Here is a 22,682-nt window from a genome sequence, read left to right as displayed (position 1 = left end):
TTTAAGCTTATAACAGCGTAGAGCGCTTGTGAACGGAAATATTCAACACAAAATACACGCATATTTCAGAATGTGTGAACGATAAAAGCAAAGCGTTGGCAAATGGGAATTATTTACAGTTAAAACTCGGATGTTATGAATCACCTGGTAACGTACTAAACGGCGCTTTCACATAAAGTTATTTAGTGCAAGTTTCCAAATATTGCATAACGATTGCAGTTTGTAAAGTTGTGACTGCAGCCGAATTGCATCTGCATTGCAAATATTAAATGCTAGCTGTAGGTTTATCAATGAACAATGTTTAAATGGTGCATATGTTTCCACAATTGGTATAATGGTATTGGATGTGGCTCCCAAGCCACTACAACTTCACACATTTTGACAGGTTTGGAGACATTTGGAAATATTTGAGCACGTGATACGGTTACATCACTGACCTGGCCTGGTCACGACTTAGCAGACCTACGCCTTTAGACGAAGTGTCAGATGTGGAGAAAGATCGCGAACTGTTTAGGGGCTCCTACCCCACGACTATGCTGAGAAGAAGAAGTAGGTTTCGAAATGAAAGAGAGAGAGAAATTTGTGCGTATCAATGAAAAATTTCATTTCGTATCTTACCGAAAAGCGCAAAGCACGAAAAACAAGACATTTGTTTTTTATTTAAACTGGTCACAAAGAAATGATCAAAAATTCGCAATTAAGCGTCGAATTCGTTGTCATCGTTTCCCATCGTGACGGAATCCTAAAAAAACAATCATTTTTCGAACTCATTTCTACTTTGAGTGGAGACAAATTTTATACCTGGCTGTAGATGATCGGGTTTGTGAAGCCTCCTGTTGCCTGCCTCGAGGATCCGGAGGAAAACGGAACTTTGATGTCCGGCACTTTCATGTCCCCGCGCCTGTAGAAGTAGAAAGCGACACCGCCCCCGACAACAATGAACAAGACGGCGATGACGATCCCCGCGATCGCGCCCCCGTCCAATCCGCCGCCACCCCCGCCTATTTAATGACCACGTCACAAGAACGCAACAAGAGCTAACTTGAACAACGGCTTAAAAGCTTGAAACTGACCTGGCTGGTTTATGATGGTCGGGCCATTGGTTGTTGTCGTGACCACAACGGGCGGAGTGGTCGTCGTTTCCCCGTGTCCGGAGGTGGTCGTCGTCCCAGGCTTCACAGTTGTTGTTGTCGGAAAGTCAGGGGGGAGAGTCGGAGGGTTCACTTCAAAAACATCATTGTACAGTCGTAACAATGTGATTGTTAACGTCCCAACTAAGTGTTGCACCAACCAACGCAGCATCTTCGATCTGTCGGTCCACCACATTTGCCGGACTCGTAGCTCCCGGAGGCGCAGTAATTGCTGTCGTACTGGCACGTCCCGTAGCCCCCCGCCTCGCATTGCTCGTCGCCCGTCTCCCACTCAGTCACTTGATCGTTACCTGACCAGCGTGGAGTATTATTACGTCATAGATTGTGACCAAACGGCAAACAATAACAAACTTACAGACGTCATCATCGGATGCGCAGGAGAAGCAGCATTGGCTCTCGGCGCCGCCGCTGCAAAGATTCGTCTCGTAGCCGAGCTCGCACGACACGTAGCGATAATCCTTGCACGTTCCACCCTTCTCGATGCAGGCCGAGTCAGCTACGAAGAACGGGCATCACTAAATATGACGAAATACATACGTCACAAACGCTGACCTCAAGTTACCTTTGGAATAAAAGCAAGGGTGAGGTCCTGACCCCGCCTCGTCCCAGCAGCAACCACGTGAAATGCACTCATATTCACTTATTCCGTCATAACCGCAATCGTCACGTTGATCGATGGGGTAAGCACAGGTCGAGTATGCTGAAATAACAACCGTGGAATTTCGCGAATGGCCTAAGTCTTATTCGGCGTCATATCAGAGAACAAAGAATACTTTTGTGTTTCTTGCAGATGAAGCCCCTCGTCGTGGAGCAAAACGCGTCATTCCAGCCCCCGTTTGTATAAAGCTCGACGCAAGCTTCGCCGGTTTCACCGGAATCGCTGGGTTCGCCCTCCGCCCATTTGGTGAAGTCGAGCGGGGTCTTATCGATCCAATCCCATCCTCCTGCAGCAGAGGAGACCATTATCCCGCAACAAACACATAATTACCATGACAACCCACCCCATCCGTTCCTTTGCAATCCAATCCAGACGTTCTTCTGGTCGGTCCAGCTGACGAACGCTTTGTTCTCGATGTCGCTGTGTATGCTGGCCAGGTATCCCATCCTGTTCTGGCATTCCTTGTCTGCGTCACCCCACGACCTGAGGTCGATTGAGTTGTGACCTGAGGTCAAGTTCAACGCTGTTAGTGACCGGCCACTTTTAGACAAACCTTTGACATATATCGCGCACAAACGTTGGACTTGCCTGGTGTAACTAGGTAACAATAATCACCCAGGGCCGCCCAGTGTTCCTCGCACGTCCCGGCACCGGGGTCTTGAACAGGGATTGTCACTGAAACAACGACATCATATCAACAACAGATCTTACAACAGGGCAACTGGAGCAATGGTGCGAGGCCTACAACGCTTTCCCGAAGATCAATCTCCATTAACTTTATCGGCGCGCAAGGCACGTGGCGAGCACCAAGCACTCTACGACGAGCGGGCTCGTGCCCCTGGTTGCGGCACCAACGCAGCCAGAACATTGTCGATGGGAAGCCAATAACTAAAACCCACATGTTTCGTGTTTGCAGATGAATGGAAACCTCATCGACTGACACTCGCTCTCTGACATCATCATCCACGTGCCGTGAGTATCCATGACAACGCAACCAGTGGTCGATGCGGGGATCTGGGGCTCGTTAGTGCCCCACCTAGTGTAGAATGTAGGTGATTGGTCAGACCATTTGAACGAATTCTCTCCGGTTGTCGTATTCTGCAAAAACAACCCATTGTTAGGTCATCGTGGTTGAACAAAGGCATTGTCTGGTATAATATTTAACAAACCAGTTCGTAATACATCCCCAGGTAAATGTACTGGAAAGCTGCGTCGGTTTGTGGCCAGAAGAAAGTCTGCAGGAAGTTGTTTTCGTAGACGTTCCACACACTCGCCAGGTCCATTGTGAATCCTGAGCAACATTTAAGCCGTTAAAGTAGAATGAAACCCGAGAAAGTTGCTCGACCAAGCATCGAGGGTCACCTGACACCTGCCCCTCAGCCCGGCACTTGTCTCTGGCATCCTTCCAACTCATCTGGTCAATGCTCAACGAATAGACTTTGTAACACCCGGTATCCCATTGGACGAAATCGTGGCCTGACGGACACTTCGAATTATCACCCTGGTATTCTAAAAAGCATAAGATGTTGATGTGATCACGTGATGATTGTTTGCAGGAATCGGGGAAGAACCTGGAGAGAAGTCGGTGCTCTTTTCTCTGGAGCAGAAGAAGGGAAGAGTCTCCTTGCATCTGTAATCATTCCACTGCCCAGCATCCTTCGCCTCCCACCGCAACTCAGCGCACTCTTCTCCCTGTATGACGTCATCACATGTCATAAAGCTCTCGTAAGCAACGTCATCGAACTCACCCCTTCAGAATTGTTGGGTTCTCCGGGTGCCCAGTTCGTGTATTGCACGTCAGAGTTGTCGGACCATTTAAACTGGAGGTCGGACCCCCGTGAGTTCAGACCAATCCAAATGTTGGACGGACAAGCAAACAATTGTGACGTCAGGAAAGCTGAAAATAGGATATTATGACGTAATAAATATGTTAATTAATACTTCCGCTTTGAAGTGTGTTACTCACCGCTGTAATATTCGTTGGTAATAGAAGCGAGGAAGCCGTTGTTGCTCTCACAATAGGCCTCAGAGTCTTCCCAATTGCTCCTCAAGCTCTGATCAGTGAATCCAACCTCCAAGAAACATTTGCTTCCATACGGAAGCCAGTTCTGAAGGAAAGATAAAGAGCATCGATGAATAACCATCCAGCCATGGCGGAGGTCAATTGTCGTTGACCTCGCTAGATGATGAGTTTCAACAACACCATCAACATCATACTCACGTAAGGGCAACCCCCTGGCAATACGGGGGTCGGGTCAGGGGTCATAGGTTGCGCACCAACGAACTTTTGGCAAATAAAACCAAAGGTCAATCCACAGTTTGAGTCAGACCAAAGACCTGCAGCAGCAACACGAGTTAGCTGGGAGTGATATTGAATGACAAAGCAGCTTCGTTTATAACCTACCATTGCTCGCCGCCGCCTCGACGCACAATTCCTGGCCAAAGTTGTCATTGGGTTGCCCGCCGGCCTGCCAGTTTTCAAAGACCACTGGGGAACCATCCACCCAAAGAAAAGGACCATTCATGGTGTCTTGAACCAAACCAATCCATAAGTTGGTGACACCAGTCTTGCTTGCCTAAATGACGAAACCATAAGTTATAATTACTTTCATATAACAAGAAATGGGCTGGGAATGAACCACTGGTAGAAAGGTGCACGAGCTTGAGAAAAGGGGTTGATGACGTAAATAAAGCAAAACGAATGCTTCTGGGAACATCCACCACATAACAATGGGATATTAAATCATTTTAAACTAACCTTGATTTTGTAAAGGTTTATAAATTTTAAACGGCTCTGACGACTTACTCGACCGGTTATGAATTGCTGCTCATCTAATGACGTAATTGACACAAGGCTGCCACCAAGCGACTGGCAGTAAGTATTGGATTGATGCCAGCTCTGTACTGGGGAGTTGCCAAAATAATAACACTTCTGTTGGCCAGAAGGGTTGGTGTAAGCAACCCAGTCTACGTCACTTCCGCAAATCTGAGGAGCTGGAAAACACAAGTGCACGAATAAACTTCTATCTGACGTCATAATGGCAGTCGCAATGAAACGAGGAGCAATCAAGTGGCCATTTCGTCGAATAAGTTTTACTTACACAAAGTTCCAGCTGGAAAGGTGGCGGGTGTGACAAGATCTTTGCCTGTAAAAGTAAAAATAAAACCTGAGCATAGTGATCAGTGAATCGAGATTTTGTGAAACAAAGCAAACCTCTTTCCACTTTGCACACCCAATTCCTCACAGAGTCACAGTTTAGATCATTCCAGTAAATGTTTCCTGGGTAAAACGTAGCTTCGACACAATCTTCTCTGCCATTGTGATTGTTTGGTTCATCATCACCCTGAAAATATTTCCAACTTTCATTTATACGCGCAATACCAAACAAACCCATGTAATGAAAAGACTGAATTGAGATCAGATCTTCAAATATTAATTTTGTTGAGTTGTCAAGATGCTGTCACCCAATTTGTGTAAGCGAGCGGTGTCTTGTCGGACCAGCCGTATGTGCCGTCCATCTCCCTCTTTAAGCCAATCCAGACCGCGTAGTTCCCGTTCAAACCCCTGAAACATTGAGTTAAAACAATCACAGGCAAGTGGTGAAGGGGCAAAAGTGAGCTTGGCAGAGTCCGAATTTTGCGGACTCACTGTATGGCTGAGGCGATAATCGCTTCTTCCTGTGGACTGTGGATGCTGGCCAGCACTGATCCTTGCGACTCGCAATGAAGCTTCGCTTGCTCCCAACTCAGTTGATCAGCGACATCTATAAGTTCGTTGATCTTTGACAAAATGATGAAATGTTAGACAGAAATAAAGAGCAGAAGCCGTAGGTGGGTAGAAATGTCACCTGGTAACAGAACGTGCCGTTGTTGTAACCGTACCAGCCGAATGGACAGTTTCCATTGGGGCTCGGTGTGGTGGGCCCTTGGGGGGTTGTGTAACCCTCTCGAGGAATCTCACACACCCTGAAAAATTAACAACAAAATCGAGTTAAAAGGCGAATGAGTTATATGATGTTGCTGTGAAGACAATCTCGCCGAACCTGTACTCAGGTGACCCACATCCCACTGGGTCGGCTTGCGACCATAAACCGTTGTCTTTGTTGAGCACAATGCAGCCAACCTGGCCACTCTCTACGCCCTCGCATGGGACAGGGTGGTTGGTGTAAACTGCGTCAGCGGAACACCACGGACCTCCTGCAACAATGAAAATCGTTGCTAATGTGCCCAGTGATGTGGAGATTTAATGAAATCTCGAACTTGCAACAACTCAAGCTTTTGACTTCAACGTGCACGAAAGTATGACGTCATAACAAGACAAATAAAGAGACTTAAATCTGAACAAAATCTCTTTGCCGTTACAGTGTTGGCTACGACGACTGGGGTACAGGTCTTATGTATATTTGGCATGAATCCATTCATATGTGGATTCGTGGATTAATTGTTCAAAAAGTAGTGAACCGTAGCCAATACACTCGCGCCATAAGTGTTGGTTAAATAAATATGCCAAAGGATTATGTTTGTGTGAGCCTGGCACTATAAGGACTATAGCAAACGCACAAAGAAATGCCGGTTGCAAATAATGGGACAGGAGAGAGTTTGAATCAAAATAACTGGTTGTATTTGATTTAATTAACAAGCATCGCACTGTGTAGATTATCTGCTACGTGATTCTGTCGGTTTTTCTCGTTTAATGACGTTTTGATTTTTGTGTTTTTTTTTCCTGCAGTTTCCGGGGTTAAGTGTCAAACAGGGTCAGCACGTCGGGCGCCGACTGTGGAAACGACTAACTTTGTAGCGATTGTAGTGAAAATTACGAAGCAATATAAATCTTTCAGCTGATATGAAACAAGCTCTCTGGCCATCACATGCTTTGTGTTTATTTGCGCAGACGTTTACATTTGGGCAGATCTGAGAGTGAAAACTGTCGAGGTTCGGGTTCTGCACTTCCCTGATATTGTCACTCTGGTAACTATTGCGTGAAAACTAGACTCACCGATCAGCTCATAGGGTCTCCCCTTCGAAATGCAGGTGTAGTACTCAACCCCCTCATAGAGAAATGGAAAGACACATTTGTGAAGGATGTCTGCAAATACGAGATGTTTTATTCGTTCATGACTAATTATCCACTCAGCAAGAACATCAACATCTTACATGGTTGGTCTCTATCCCAAGCAGTAAAGGTCACAAGCTCCCCTGAAGACCATCTAAACACCAGGGAACCACTTGGTTCAACGAATGCTCCAAGCCCGATGTAGAAGTTTTGATCAATATCTGGGTGGGAGGTCTGCGCGGCTTGACTTGCCACAAACATTTGTTCATGGTAGCTCGTGATTGCAGCAAGATGGCCGCCCTGGTCCCTGATAAAGTGCAAGGACATGAAGATATTTATCCCGAGAGCAAGATCCTCTCAGCACCTCTAGAACTTACGAGCAAAAGTCCTCCGCATTGGTCCACACAGAAGCAGAGATATCAAATAAATAACAAGAAGCTTCATAAGCAACCCATCCATTGGGGCAGCCATCCACTGCGCTCTGTTGCTGGTTGACAGGAATTTTATCCATTTTGCACATGAAGTTCATCTCAGCGTCGCAGCTTTTGTCATTCCAGAAACCACTAACAAGGAACGGATTTGATATGAAAATATTTCTGACGGTCTTTATATGAAGTAGAGTCAAGGATACCTGATGGAATACATCTGGACGCAATGCTCCCTGTCTCCTCCGTTCGGTTCATTGAAGTTCCACATGGTGTAGGTGACGTCAGTACCATCTTCCCACTTGAAGTAGTTGGTTCGTTCAAAGTCCGTCATTCCGATCCACAAATCATCAGGGATCATCACTAAGCATAGAAAGAGCAGTGAGAGCCGCCAGCGAGAGGTCACCGCATAAAAACATCCCGGATACTTACATCCATAAATATTGTGGCTCACAACGAAGTCCTGTTCAGCTTGACTGTGGATACTGGCCAGGTCTCCACCATATGATTGGCAGATGTCCCGGGCAGTGCTGTAATCAACCATTGACGTTCTTCTAGTGACGTAGTAACACCAATCCTGCCAACCAGTCCAACCAGTTGGACAACCAAGATGGTCGCCTAGCCAAGAAATTAAGTATTTGGTTTAACCATCTTGATGACTTTGCAACATTGATTGCAATATCTGATTCGAAATCGATGTCAACCACGAAAATAACCTTGAAATGTGATGGAGCCCGGCCACGACTCATAATCCAGGGACGTGATTCCGTGCTGTTTGGAGCCTTTATATGATGATTGGCCCGCCACCTTTTTAACTGTAACTGTACCACCATGGCTTGCTGGAAAGCAAATATTGCAGAGTTTATTGTGAAGTTATGTGACGTGGCTTGAAAATCTTGTCACAAACATACAACTTACCGACGTATCTCCCATCATGGATGGCGGCAGCGCAAATGTATGAGTCGTCGGTGTAAACTCCGGTTCCCCAAACTTTGTCGGCAACTTTATCGCAACCTCCAGGACAATCGATGATGAAAGAACTGTCAGTGTAATCCAAAGCTTTGTCTGTGCAGTCAGCCCGATCTAAAACACCAACAGGTTTCATATCATTGTGGGGTGAGTAAAATATACTGTAAAAAGGTTTGAATTCAAGTAATGATTTTGATGTCTTTGCAAATCACCAAAGTTAAACTATCGCGCTTGACATAAGCAAGAAGCGAAGAGGGGAAGGAAGTTTGAACTTTTCACCACATTCTGCTCTTTTGCTGTTTAAAACAATAAAGAACTTGGCCCAAACTTGTTTGCAGGAATCGTATTCACGAAAATAAAGAAAATAGTTGATATATTCAGATTGTGTTTCAGATTCCCAGATGTCAATCTGATCTTTCTATTGCTGCCTTTAAATTAAAAGTCTGACAAAAGGTTTCTGCTCTTCATAAAACTCTTACAGCACTCAACCTTGATGGATGGACTTCTTCACTCAGTATGTTTGAAATGGACAAAATTCCTGACTTAACGGTCTCGTGAGGACTTCTTTACCAGGCCAACAGTCAAATTGATTTAAGCCCATCCCAGATTATCAACAAAAATTATTGCTGAAACTGTCAAAGATTTCTACACGAGATTTGCACATGTGCATATACTCTCACTACAGAGCGCGCTATAAGAACAGAGAGCAAAGTGGCACTGACCCTGAACGTTGCATCCAAGGATGTCCATCCGAAGAGCGATGTTATTGTTCCACGACTGAGGCTTGATGCGGATGTATCGACTAGAGATCGGCTCACGCAGGTATCCTTCTACGGGTGTGTTGCGGTTCGCGCTCCCCGGGAATATCTGAAGGAAAATTTATATTTTCTCTCATTGCATAAAACGCAGACAAAATGCCGAGCAGCATGGGAAATCACCTTAAGCAAAACTAACCTGTTCCTGGCCATCTGGACTTCGGTAAGTTTCAAAATCTTGGCCTTCATCGCTGAATAAAATATGGTATCCTGTCACTCTATCTTCTGACGAGGGATCCCCCTGAACCGCAACTCCTGATATCTGAAAATGCATGAATTCATTCTGATATAAATGAGCAAAACAAAGAGAAATCCCGTATTCTACCTTTCTTATGGCTCCCAGATCAACTTGAATCCATTCATTTCTGCTGCTGGAAGTTGGTTTCCAGCTTTTTGTATTGACAGCTAAATGGAAAAAGGTTTTAAAAACATGAAATCTTTACCGTTTGAAGGAGTTGCCGATTTAAGGTTCAAGCATAGCTATGAGCAAATAGAGCTAGTCGTAATTGAGAACTTTTTGTAACGTAAGTATTGCCCAAAAATATTAAGTTATTACAAAACGATGATGCTGTTTAGCGGAAAGCTTATATTCGCAAGGTGAACTGATTATACTTACCACGTAGCACACTAACTAAAAGAAATGTTTTGATCATTCTAATTTACATTCAGTCTGCCTTACATGTCTTCAGCCAATTGTTTGCTTAACTTAACCTTATGTCTTTAGTAATGAATTGTTCTGCCTTCTGTGAATGAAAGTGTCTTCGATTTTTGGTAATCGCCATAACCACTGATAATTTCGAAGCCTACCAACATACTTACATTCATTCATTCAGCCCACAAGACTACTTTGTTAAAAAGTGACAAAACACAAAAATTCCTAAACAGGGCGTTCTGACAATTATTACGTAATTAACTAATTACGTGATAGTGACCATAAGCGATGACTCGTAGTTATTTAGTTTCTGAAATTACGACAAGCTCTGGTCTTTTGATAACACTTACGGCAGCAAAACACATTTCCTTTTAAATCGCAGGTTTTCTGTGTGTTCCAGGGAGGGCAGGAACCAGTGGTGATGCCCCAAGAAGGAGGGGCATAATATTCATTGTGACGATAACAAACACGGCCCCTCCCGTCATCAGCATTATCATTGCCAAGTTCAACCCAGTCATTGTAACCATCTCTACAAAGAATTGAAGCAACCTGGTAATAATCAGTCAGGTCAGATAATAATCCATAATTTTACCTTATTGGAGCCCATTGGTCACCAGCCTGAATTCCTATCAGGGTTGGTTCGCCATTGACGCAAATTTCACTTTTTAAGCACAAATCAGCTCCATTGCTGATGCAATGCGCCCTGGCCGTGTCATACGTCATTGTTGCGTCATCAAGCAGGTAATTCTGGATGGTTGTAGCATCTGTTGCACGCAAAACATTGAAATACGAGCTAGAAATCCAAGTCAAAATGGAAAGAAGCGATAGATAGATGCTCACTTCCTTCTGAATAATCCAGTCTGGCGTTGAACGGCTCAAACCCGGCTTGCTGTGAAGAGGCAGAGAACATCTCGTTTCCAAGGACTGGGAACTCAGAAGCGAGGTCGATGGAGTTTGTGGAGACACCAAGTGAGTTGAGACATCTGGCAAAAATGAGGTTTTTTCTCGCAAGAAATGATACTTACAGATTCATTGAAGATATAGGGTCAGTTATATACTCAATTTTTTGGATTCGAAGAATATAACTTCATAAAGCAAATAAGGTATAAGATGTCTATGACTTACGATGGTGGGCACCCAACCAGTTCAACTCTCATCGCACATTTCTTCCGACACGATGTGGGGAAAATCTTGATTGCTGTCGTAACGACAGGCCGAGGAAATATGTTGGTGACCTGGTCATCCTGGTCGTAGTTGCCATCAAATATCTGAGAACAATCACATAAGTTTCAGCGACATAAATCACCAATGAAAAGTCTTAAAACTACCAACTTCATATCAAATATGTTCCAACAGCATCTTACCAAAACCGATCCATCCACATCCGTGTAATCTTCAAATTCAGAGGTGACAGGATTTATCATATACTGCACACTGTATTGCTTCACCCAGTCGTTTTGATTGTTAGGCTGGCTTAATCCATTTCGACCCTAACAGTTAAAGAAAGCAAAAGACTGCACTTGTTGATATTCACGATATAAACACGTTTGGACTTTACCTGGCTCACAATGCCTCTTATCTCGTACCAGGCAAGTAAATCAACCTTAAGCCAAGGTTTCGAGTCGGTGTCAGCAGCGACCCACGCCCCGCGACCAGGTCCCACATCTAGCAGGGGACTGCAAGGTTTCATGAAAATGTTGCTCTCATAAAAATTAGTTTGATTTTTAAAGTTAGCAGCACATGAATAAATTAATCAATCGCACTCAAACAGCTGTTATTCTCACACAAATTGCTGTCATGCTCACACATATTGATCCAAAGTGTTTAATCGGCCACGTTCAGCTCCAGAATATTGGTCAAGTTGCGACGACGCCGAGAGCTGGCTGTCATCCATCGAACCGCCTTTCTCAAAGCCAACGTGACGAAAGCAACAATCAGCAGATGTGCAGTCAGCCGGACTTTCAACGCTGCACAAGCAACATGATTTTATTACATTTTGAGTTCAAGGATTCTAGAGAAAAATAAAACTGAAATTTTGTAGTCAAAGAATGTTTTAAGAAAGGCTGAAACAATTTTCATTAAGATCAGGCTTATACTTAATTCAATAATCTTGAACTCAATGGAAATAAAACGTTTTTATCAAAACCTGACTGTAAATCATTCTTCCAACCTAACACCACAATTTGAAATATATTTGATAATTATAATATATAATCTAATATGTTATTTCACAAATTGAAATATGAACAATAATAATTCATCAAAAGAGTGCACTTTCTAGGCTTAAGAAATTGAAATTTTAAGAAAGGTTTTTGGTTTAATGATACTGAATCAAATGATTAGCACAGAAATCCGTGAATTTCTAAATGTTGAGGTCCCAACTATGATGCTTCAGCAAAGACATGCAAATGAAGTCATACTTGCCACATCATCCAGTAAAAGACCAACGAGTCGACCAAGAACCAGGTGATATAATTACATAACTGACCTGGCTTAGACATGATAAGATATCTCTTTAGCCGAAATGGCAGATTTGGAGGCAAGCAATAACTATTTATGGGGTTCTTAAGGCTGCTGCCCCACAACCTTCTTGAGACGATACAGGAGTACAGAGGAAGAATAATTCAGAAGGTTTACCGAAGAATTACCAACATTCACAGACGTCATCGTCCAGCATACGAGAGGTTGACAAATTATAACCATAATAGTGAACAAAACTTTTATGTACAAATATTTGTACAAACTCCACAAAGTTTTGTCGACAATAAAGTTAAACGTACTGTTCAGGGTCTTCTTTTTCACAAACATATCCATAAGGGTTGGTGCAGGTTATATCATTCCACAACCCTGTACCTGTGTACATCTCTACACAATCTTCATCACCTTGGGTATTTGGTTCACCTAAAGCCACATGAACTCACGCTCACCACCTCGCTACAAGTTATGCCAAACGATACTCATAATATGATGTTTATGGATACCTGCATTCCAGTTGACAAAGTTGAAAGGTGAATCGTCGCTCCATTGCCAACCTCCATCAAATGAATTTTGCACAACGTCAGGTAAACCATCTGGGCCATTGTATTGATCGATACCTCCTATCCACACGGAGCCCACACTTAGATAGGAGAGATGAACTTAGAAAAACAAAAACACCACCAGCTAATTGTAGCTATATAATTTGTGTGTTCCACGTAGTATTTATGCCTTCCAAAAGCATTGAAGCAAATCTGTGCCTGTGTAATAATGCCTCACAGAACAACCTTCCCATGGAATTGTGTCTGAATGTACGTACAAGCAGCGTATTTGTGCAGGAATAGTCATCGCTATTTAAAAATTACTGCAGTAGAATTTGAACCAAAGTTGTAACGTTCACGTGGCATTATGGCTTTGCATTTACGAAAGTTTATTAAAGCAGTCCATGCATGGTCAAGTTGGTTATTATGCAATTGCCAGATATATGGCAATACAACTTTCGGAAAAAAAAGCCTCAGAAAAAACTAATGATGATCTTAAAAGCACAATTATACATGTGAATAACCACATGAGGGCGTAATCACATTTGGTCATAACCATATGAGGGCGCAATCACATGTGGACATAACCACAGGATGGCGCAATCACATGTGGGCATAACCACATGAGGGCGCAATTACATGTGGGCATAACCACATGAGGGCGTAATCACATTTGGGCATAACCACATGAGGGCGCAATCACATGTGAGCATAACCACAGGATGGCGCAATAACATGTGGGCATAACCACATGAGGGCGCAATTACATGTGGACATAACCACATGAGGGCGTAATCACATTTGGGCATAACCACATGAGGGCGCAATCACATGTGGGCATAACCACAGGATGGCGCAATCACATGTGGGCATAACCACATGAGGGCGCAATTACATGTGGGCATAACCACATGAGGGCGTAATCACATTTGGGCATAACCACATGAGGGCGCAATCACATGTGGGCATAACCACAGGATGGCGCAATCACATGTGGGCATAACCACATGAGGGCGCAATTACATGTGGACATAACCACATGAGGGCGTAATCACATTTGGGCATAACCACATGAGGGCGCAATCACATGTGGGCATAACCACATGAGGGCGCAATTACATGTGGGCATAACCACATGAGGGCGCAATTACATGTAGGCATAACCACATGAGGGCGTAATTGCATGTGGAAAATAACCACAGGAGGGCACAATCACATTTGGGCATAACCACATGAGGGCGTAATTACATGTGGGCATAACCACAGGAGGGCGCAATTACATATGATCATAACCACAGGATGGCGCAATTACATGTGGGCATAACCACATGAGGGCGCAATTACATGTGGGCATAACCACATGAGGGCGCAATTACATGTGATCATAACCACAGGAGGGCGCAATTACATGTGATCATAACCACAGGAGGGCTCAATTACACGTGGGCATAACCACAGGAGGGCTCAATTACATGTGGGCATAACCACATGAGGGCGCAATTACATGTGGGCATAACCACACAAGGGCGCAATTACATGAGGGCATAATCACACAAGGGCGCAAATGCATGTGGCGATGAATGCATGCGCATAACATTGTGACAAACTGAAATACTATGAGCAAACTACGTTAAGTAAAATGCCTTATAAAAGAACCCACATTCCAGGAAAGATTGCTCCTCAGGCGAATTGATGCTCACAAGATCTCCACCATCCTGCTGGCAGTGAAGTCTCGCATCTGCCCAAGATCTGCATCCAAAAGAGTTGTTATGCATTGGAATAACACACAAATTTGTGATTAGACAACTTGACGCCTTCCCATGACATAGCAACGCACCTTTCATAATCAGACACAATTTTGTAGCATTTGTGAGTTCCCGAATTATGATAATAACCAGTCCCACACAGGCCTTCATTTGGGTCGGCTGAAAACAAAATAACCTTAAAAATTGTTCTCACTATTTCAGATTAAAATATTTTTATAACAACACCACTCACTGTCAACTGTAGGTGTATAAGGACTCGTAGGCTCTAAAACAAAAGAAAAATTTAAAAAAATATTGATTAATCCTACAATTATGACTGAATAAACTTATTACAATCCATTTGCATGCTGTATATACAAATGTACTCAGGTCATTCACAATCACATGAATTAGATCTCATAATTTGTGGGGAATTAAACCCGCTAGGATTTTACATATCAGTGAACCGGCCTCTGTGCAAGCACGATCATTGAACCGGCCCAAGCATTGTCACCGTCAACACCAATCATTCTTATGCAGTCACCATCAGCTCTAGGCTGACCAAGTTTCCAGTTAAAGCAATTTTTAAAGAGGTCTCAACGTCTCAATCATATAACTCAGGCAATTAGGGTTGAAATTTACAAAAAGTCACTAGAAAATAAACCGGAGAACTCAGTGACATAACACGCATGTAGGTTGTTGTTCAGTATTACAAACATTGAAATTTTATGAGAATTAACGGCCAATCTCATGCAAAAGGACCCGAGGACCAAAATAACATCTATCAAGATCCATCCTTCTTCTAATCTCACTTGCAATCACAGAACCAATCAATAAACATCAAATTGTTTTCTTTACAATTTTATCTTTGGCATTTGACAACAAAAGAAGCATATCACGGCACAAGACTGTTAAGTTTGTGGCTCATGTGCTTCTAACTTTCATGCATGTCTTGTGTCAGTACAGAATCGTTTGCTTTACGATTATATGAAATAGTTTATGTTTGCACAGGAGACAGCAAAGTTTTCAGTTAGTCAAACAACAGCGCCTGTGAACACTAGGCCTGTAGGGATGCAAATTTTTAAAAGCAAAATTTTGTAAACACATTGCAAAGTTAGCAGTCTGGTCATGGTAATGGGCCTAACTAAAAAGTGAATTCAATAAAAGATCACGGCTACATGCTGATAACTCGATTTTAACACACGCATTAGGCTGCCATGTTATAATCATTATAATTTGCAAGTTTCAAGGAACCAACCAATGATTCACGAAACATGCACGGGAAAATGAGAAAGCAAGTCTTAGTGAAATATCACCGTGCATACAAGCTCATATCATGCAAAACATCAAAATGAAAAGAAGTTGCATCACCAACCAGCAGGGATTTTGCAGATTGTGTAATCTGTGTTGGTGCAAGGCTGATCATTGAACTGCCCCCACGCGTTGTCATCGTCAATCCCAATCATCCTGACACAATCTCCATCCGAGTTGGGCTGCTTCAATTTCCAGTTAAAGTAATCCTTTGCAAAGGTAAGCAGTAACGTTAAAACACTATCCACAACATAATGGTGCAAGCCACTATGGTAGGAATGGAGCAATGTAGTCGATAAGAGCAGCAGTTGCCACAGGCTGCAAGCTTTGAAGGGTTTCGCTGCTGTTTATTCTGACCCTTCACATAGGACGTGACACATTTGGTAATAAATAGATCTGTCAGCAACGTTTACTCAAGGACAACAGCACTCATGGACTTCATAGTGCAAGGCACCTTTTATACAAATATGTCTACACAATCAACCACAGGAGGTGAAGCAACTAATCGCAAAAGTAATCATTACCCATGGAAATAGCTGACAACCACAATAAACCATGATCACCAGTCAGTACCACGACCACTATTGACTCAATGCAGTCAAAGATTTCAAAATTTAAAAGTAGCAAGAGCAACAGCTTAGTAAAGGGCAAAAGGTCAATGAAAGCTATAAATAACTGCAGATGAGTTAATAAAACAATAAATAGGTCGGTAAAGTCAACACTTGTACACGGTCACCAAAAATCTCTTCAAATTTATCTGAATGATTTACTCCTTCTAGTCCACAAAGTAGTTTTGAGAATTTGGCCAATTCCTTACAGACTACAGTAGGTATGTACATGAAGAATTGTTATTACTTACAGCTGGGGAACCATCGATCCAAATAAAAGTACCTTCCGTTACCCTGTCAGTCATTCCAATCCACGACTGTCCCTTCAAGTTCCCTGGTAAATTGCAAGTTTATAACAAAGCCCTAAACAACCATTAAATGAGACCGAATGAAATAAAATCCATTTTTTTTCGGGAGATTTTACCGGCAAAAAAAGAGTTTTCATCCTCATCCAAAACGCTGGCCAGATGACCAAACTTGTTGTCAGGCGAAGAACAAAATGCTTCCGCTTCATCAAAATTCCTTTTTGTTCCGTCAAAAAGGTAGCAATGATCCTTGAACAACCTCCAACCATTCTCACATTTGTATTGAACTGAAAATCATTTCACAGAATTCACGGAAACGCTATTTTATGATTTATTTTTACAGCAGAAAGCAGAGTTCTAGTCAAGCACGAAAATAAATAAGAATTACTCACGAACAGGCTTCGAGATTGGGGACAAACTGATTCCTTCTCTGATTTGACAAATAAATGCTTGAAGAGAGAAGCAATCTCCAAGTTCCCAATTATTTTTTTCTGGATAAAACAAAAGCTGCAAAGAAGCTACATTGTGATGCAATCTTTATCTTCAGATGGAATTTTTGCACAAATTGCTCGATGGTGATTCTGCATCACTTGAGCCTCGGTTACGAAGCTTGCAAGTTTGGATTTCCCAGTGGATCATGGGCCATTGCTACTTGTTTGATAAGTTTTGAGTGGCTTAGCATTCAATTTGAACTTAAACCACAGCAAATGAACAGAAGCAACTGTCATTAATGCATTCACAAGGGATCTCTGTGATCAGACACTGCCACCTAGTGTCGATCCCGGATCACATGACCAGATTTTAGTTTACTAGAATAAAGTTAAACGTAAAGAAACTGCACCACAAACAACATTCTTTTGGCTTACCTTTTCCAGTATACAACCAACCACAGTCATCCACCCCTGGGTGTCTAATCTCTGATGGGTCAGTATCCCACTGTGTGTAGGATATGATGCTTCCATCCGACCAACGAAAGTAATCGTCCATCTGCAAATCTGAAATATCCTCGCATCATTATTTCAATATCTCATACCTTTTCAGGTATTCACATTTAATTAAGTCATTATAATACCGGCATATTCTTTGGACACATTGTGTTCAATACATTCCATTTCTGTCCGATATTGATCAATAAGAGTGCAAATAATTTGAAATAGTCACAGTTAAAATAATTGTGCATTCTTGCAAAAATATTGAGTATTAGACTCGAAAAAATTATGATTGCAACGACCGCCACCGCATAACACAAGATGTGGAAAGCAGACGTTAACATGGTCTACTTGCAAACCTGAAATTCCCAACCACACTTGAAGAATTCCGTCTTCTCGCCATTGTGAGAAATAACTTGCAATGTATTGTTGCTCGTCAGCTCTGTAAAACAAACATCAACATCATATTGTACAAATGGTGACAATCAAACTGGTAATAATCATCTGCAACAAAGCTTACGATTCAATTTTGAGCAAATCAGAATTTTGCTCCTGACAAAAGTCTCTTGCTCTGGACCACGTAGTAAAGTAGTTGTCATTGAGATAAAAATTATAACATTTTCCGTTAAAATAATTCCAACCATCGGGACATGTCTCTGTAAAACATCATTTGACTCTGTAAAAGTTAAAAATTTTAAATGCAATTGTACAAGAGTTATTTTTATGCGGTTTCAGCCAATTTTTTCAAACTTTCAGATCACCCTTTCAGACTTTATTAATATCTACTGATTGGTCGAAAACAGAAAATTTAGGTCAGTTTCGTAGTTTTTCTGCGCCAAGTACTCTTTGAGAAATGTTGTTCAAATGTTCGTTTTTCTTCAAAATTTATTAACAGCTTATCTTTATGTTAAAATGTTTATAGATTTTCTTTTTGGTACGATAGAAAATGAAAGCAAGAACAGTGGTGGCAATCAGTGCTTTCTTTCAACACTGTGAAATACAGTCAACTCTCGATTTAATGGACTTCGATTTAACGGACTTCGGATTTAACGGACTCAATATGCACAGATCTATGAGTAAAAGAATGTACCAAAAGAACGGTTTTTACTGTTTTGGAATTCGCCAGGCTACTTGCATGAATGCGTGAAACGATTAGAAAGCTGTCTCTCACAACGTCACAATACCAGCGTATTGTGATCTATCAGCGTACTCTGTCAGCGTACTCTGTACTCTGTTAGCAAGAGCCTTCATTCGGTCTGCGCAGTATAAACATGTTTGGTACGCGTAATACATCTCTCCATCAAACTACTGTAGTGTTTTATCGTAGGCGTGTTTTCCAAGCAAAAGCTAGAATTTGCGGTGACAGATGGTCTACGCCAGGGCTTCCCAAACTTTTTTGCTCGCGACCCCTTTCAAACTTCTGAAGTTTTCTGCGACCCTTCACGTTTAAATTGATAAGCAGTGCGAAATATACATTAGTCATTAGTGACATTTATTGAGATGCAAAGACTGAATTCAAGCCACCAGTACTCAAAGCCTACTTACTACTTTACACATATGTAGGCTACTGCAAACAAAAAAGCACACACATTTATTCAGTGTGATTGGTCCGACTGCTTTCTGCTACAAAGCAAGTCCAGCCGTGGCTCAATATCTGTTAATGCTGCTCTCAAGGCGGTTTCTATGTTTATTAGGCTGGAAGTATATTTTGTTTTGATTGTATTTTGTACTTCGTGTAAAATTGGTATACGCTCTGCGACCCCTGAAGTTCGTTACGCGACCCCTTGCGGGGTCGCGACCCCCAGTTTGGGAAGCCCTGGTCTACGCTATAGCAGAGTACTTGACTGTATACTGTACAGTAGTGGGAGTACGGTATTTTCGATTAACGGACTTTTTCCAGCAACGGACTGCTGCTGGTCCGCATTTGTCCGTTAAATCGAGGGTTGACTGTATATTAATTTTGAGATTAAAAATTTAGTATGAGGCGATTACCTTTTTAACGCTCTATGCTGCTGACCTATAAGCAACAAACTCAGTATTTAAGTTTAGGAACTCACTGAAAACAGCAAACGTTAAGACTCAACTATGAAAATTGTATTACATCGAATTATACTCTACGAAAACGCGTTTTTGGTATGATTAAAAGTCGCAAAAGGCTTTCATACGCAATTGAATCAGCAAACCAACATACATGATTCTTTAAATTAAATTACACAAGTACACACGTAATTACCCATGTAAAATTTCATCGTTTTATTTGTACAACTGCCTTAAATTTTTTCTTAAATAAAGTTGGTTGTGATGTCATTTATGACGTTTGCTATAAATGCAATATCTCTGTTCAAAATTATTGTCTGTCACTTTATGAAGATAACAGCGAAAGCATGTAAATTCCCAATTTGGGCCATTTCACTTTACAAACCATAATGGACTAAATCAAATACATATATTGTGAATAAATAGATTATAATTTTGCATATACTACATGGGCCTACAAATATTTTGCAATTTGGAAAGGAAACACTGATTGCTTTCATTTTCCATTTTCGTCCCCTCCTTTATGCAAGTTTTTTAAAGGTAAATATTTTATAAACAAAATTAAACAGCAGCAAACTTTTTACGCGATAAAAAAAATTTGAAAATAAACTGAATACAAACCGAATTATTACATTCAAACACACCACAGATAACACGCAAACCCTTAGGAACTTTATGCCGCTTTTTACGCTGACCACGTAACAAATCTTCGCATCAAACTAGTCTATTGCCTATAGGAATCAAACCACTGTAAAATAACAACTAGGCAACATATTTTCAATTTTTTTATCGCTTAGAAGAATTCATACGCAACTCACCAGAGCGAAATCTTTACGAAAATGGCCAGAACATTTGTAATTTTTAAAAAAATTTATGTGGGTTGACAATTTCCATTGTAAGTAGGCCTATAGGCGATCGACAAAAATCTTGCCACCAAGACAGTAACTCGAAAGAGGCCTAGTTGAAACACATTAGAGTCTTTAACAACAGGCTGTGTAACCGGCTACTTACAGTGAAACAGTCCCTCCCACTATCGTTAACTATAAACAGTTGTATTCCAACGATGGAACTCATGCATGGGAACCAAACCTAAGCATATTTTCGTTCTACTTCGCTCTATGAAGGCAAGCACCTTCTCACTGTCCACCATCAACGGCGACAATCAACCAATACGATAGGTCAGATTGGAATGTAAGTTTTTTGTGCCCCGGACAGTGTAATTTTCAAAGACTGGTGTGCACCAGAAGGTTACAATAAGTGTGCACGAGATGATCCGGTGCTCAACACTTTCTTTCAATACGGGACGACGGGCCACAGTTGAAAGTTAAAACTACACTATTACGGCACTAACGGCAGCTTACCTGACAATCCCTTCTTGCACACAAACATTTTTTCTTCGCTACAGCGAGCGGCATTCCACTGATCGTTCAAAGTTGAGTTAGTTTTCACACAGGTGCTTCCCCTATTTCTAAATAGATATAGGCTTGTGAAATCACAGAAATTTGATATAGTTGATATGTTTAGTTGATATGGTTGAATTGTTTAGCAGAGTTTGATTAGGATTCAGTTTATAGTTTTAAACACTGTAGTGAAATAACGATATGGTAAAACAAATTGAAATTAATCTTTGTAATGAAAAAGTTTTTTAGGACTTACGTAATAGATGGCCGCTGGCCCCCCACCCAGTTTTCATACAATGCAAGTGTATCGTGGCCGTTAACCCATGAAAAAGAACCTGGCGTTTCCTTCAAAAAGAATTAGGCAATGTTTTTAGAATATTTTTCGTGGACATTTGCAACAACTTACTGTTTTCATGAAAGCTTTTTAAGCCTTAATGAACTAAAAACGACCTTATACAAAACGTCCAAAAGATTAAATTTAATTAAACTAGGATCGTGCATTTTCTCCAGATATAAAAAAATGATCTAGCGGCACTCACAGTGTCTGAAAGCCCAATCCAGAGGTCCAGGTCAGACAAACCAGCGATGTAAGCTTGCTCGGTCGATGAAATGATCGAAGTGAGGTAGGAGTCGAAATTTTTTAGACAGTAGTCGTTTGCCTAAATATAGTAGGAACAATGAGCAAAGGATCCAGTGAATGCGTGTACGATATATCCATGATATATTATGATATTACATGTGATATATTCACGTTGCACTGTACCCAACGAGTTTAAGAAACCCTGTGATATTCGAAAAAAAACATTTCAACATTAATTAGGCCTACTTTTATCGCTTACGTCATGCCAGGACATTTCGAGTTGAACGAAGTTGAAGCAATTTGAGCCCTGCTGGATGAAACCTCTGTCTGTGTCACATTGCTCACCACATACGTCATAAACTATCAAGAAATCTCATTAATACGAAACACACAAATACATTATCTAAGTTTACCTTACAACTTCCGTGTTGGTTTGACTGCTAAGATCACCAAAATCTTTGTATAAATTGTTCCCGAACGAAATACACAAAATATTATTATTTTTCTCAATAATTTGAAAATATAAGGACAACAAATTCGAAATAAATTTTAACTGAAAAGCTCCAAAACAAAAAAGACAAAGCTTCAACTCACCAGACAAGAGAAGAATAAATCCTGCGACTTGCGCTGCGCGTGACGTCATAACTACTTAAAACCAGAAACTTAAAATTTATTAATCCAAACTTTTGAAATGGATTCTACAAACAACATTCTTAAAAAGATTTCTCGCAAACTGACCAGCTTTTTCTTTGAGTTAGCTCGCTCGCTTGAATAAGTCAAACAAACTTAAAAGACGTGAGTAAAAAACTTCTATGTGGATCCAATCAAAAAATCGTGAATTAACCGAACTTTTAAGCAAAAGGCAGACGACAGCGAAAGAGTTGGGATAAATTTGCTTCGGATGTTTCTCAAATGTCTCTTCACAAAACAATCACTGTCTTTGAAAGCGAACTGCATGAATTTGCGGCTGTCTAATATCAAGCTTCGCGAGGTGACACGGTCATTTATTAACCGCGCCAGCACAGTA

The 22,682-nt window shown here is 41.6% G+C and overlaps 1 protein-coding gene across 1 annotated transcript; it reads right to left on the bottom strand.

Moving 5' to 3' along the window:
• Positions 1–639: 639 nt before the first annotated feature.
• On the bottom strand, positions 640–22,384 carry LOC143468456 (uncharacterized). Its single transcript, XM_076965678.1, has 58 exons — positions 22,250–22,384; positions 21,915–22,015; positions 21,615–21,734; positions 21,332–21,420; positions 21,037–21,143; positions 18,159–18,294; positions 17,998–18,080; positions 17,576–17,704; positions 17,102–17,200; positions 16,829–16,996; positions 16,656–16,738; positions 15,861–16,005; positions 14,739–14,771; positions 14,578–14,665; positions 14,401–14,489; positions 12,705–12,860; positions 12,504–12,624; positions 11,529–11,690; positions 11,282–11,399; positions 11,088–11,213; positions 10,849–10,991; positions 10,564–10,706; positions 10,316–10,487; positions 10,074–10,252; positions 9,397–9,476; positions 9,211–9,333; positions 8,979–9,123; positions 8,206–8,370; positions 8,004–8,126; positions 7,720–7,905; positions 7,494–7,650; positions 7,240–7,425; positions 6,964–7,169; positions 6,806–6,895; positions 5,853–6,006; positions 5,658–5,775; positions 5,459–5,589; positions 5,275–5,374; positions 5,024–5,153; positions 4,911–4,955; positions 4,616–4,803; positions 4,214–4,385; positions 4,031–4,146; positions 3,776–3,917; positions 3,558–3,706; positions 3,381–3,501; positions 3,172–3,318; positions 2,979–3,100; positions 2,709–2,907; positions 2,398–2,484; positions 2,153–2,314; positions 1,925–2,095; positions 1,714–1,851; positions 1,507–1,647; positions 1,292–1,441; positions 1,074–1,223; positions 802–1,001; positions 640–742 (listed from the first exon to the last, which is right to left on the bottom strand). The coding sequence occupies exons 1-58, from the start codon at positions 22,296–22,298 to the stop codon at positions 698–700; spliced, it is 7,578 nt and encodes a 2,525-aa protein (XP_076821793.1). The 5' UTR covers positions 22,299–22,384; the 3' UTR covers positions 640–697.
• Positions 22,385–22,682: the final 298 nt, after the last annotated feature.

Source organism: Clavelina lepadiformis, chromosome 8 (assembly GCF_947623445.1).
Source record: "Clavelina lepadiformis chromosome 8, kaClaLepa1.1, whole genome shotgun sequence".
NCBI classification, from domain to species: Eukaryota; Metazoa; Chordata; class Ascidiacea; order Aplousobranchia; family Clavelinidae; genus Clavelina; species Clavelina lepadiformis.
Note: the sequence above shows the minus strand (reverse complement) of the source record. Positions and strands in the feature narration are given on the sequence as shown.

Excerpts from the sequence above, each read along its gene's own strand:
- LOC143468456 (XM_076965678.1), bottom strand. The coding sequence starts at position 22,298 with ATGACGTCACGCGCAGCGCAAGTCGCAGGATTTATTCTTCTCTTGTCT. Across the intron at positions 22,016-22,249 it reads ATTTATTCTTCTCTTGTCTG|TTTATGACGTATGTGGTGAG; the intron begins GTGAGTTGAAGC and ends ATTTCTTGATAG. Across the intron at positions 21,421-21,614 it reads GGATTGGGCTTTCAGACACT|GAAACGCCAGGTTCTTTTTC; the intron begins GTGAGTGCCGCT and ends TTCTTTTTGAAG.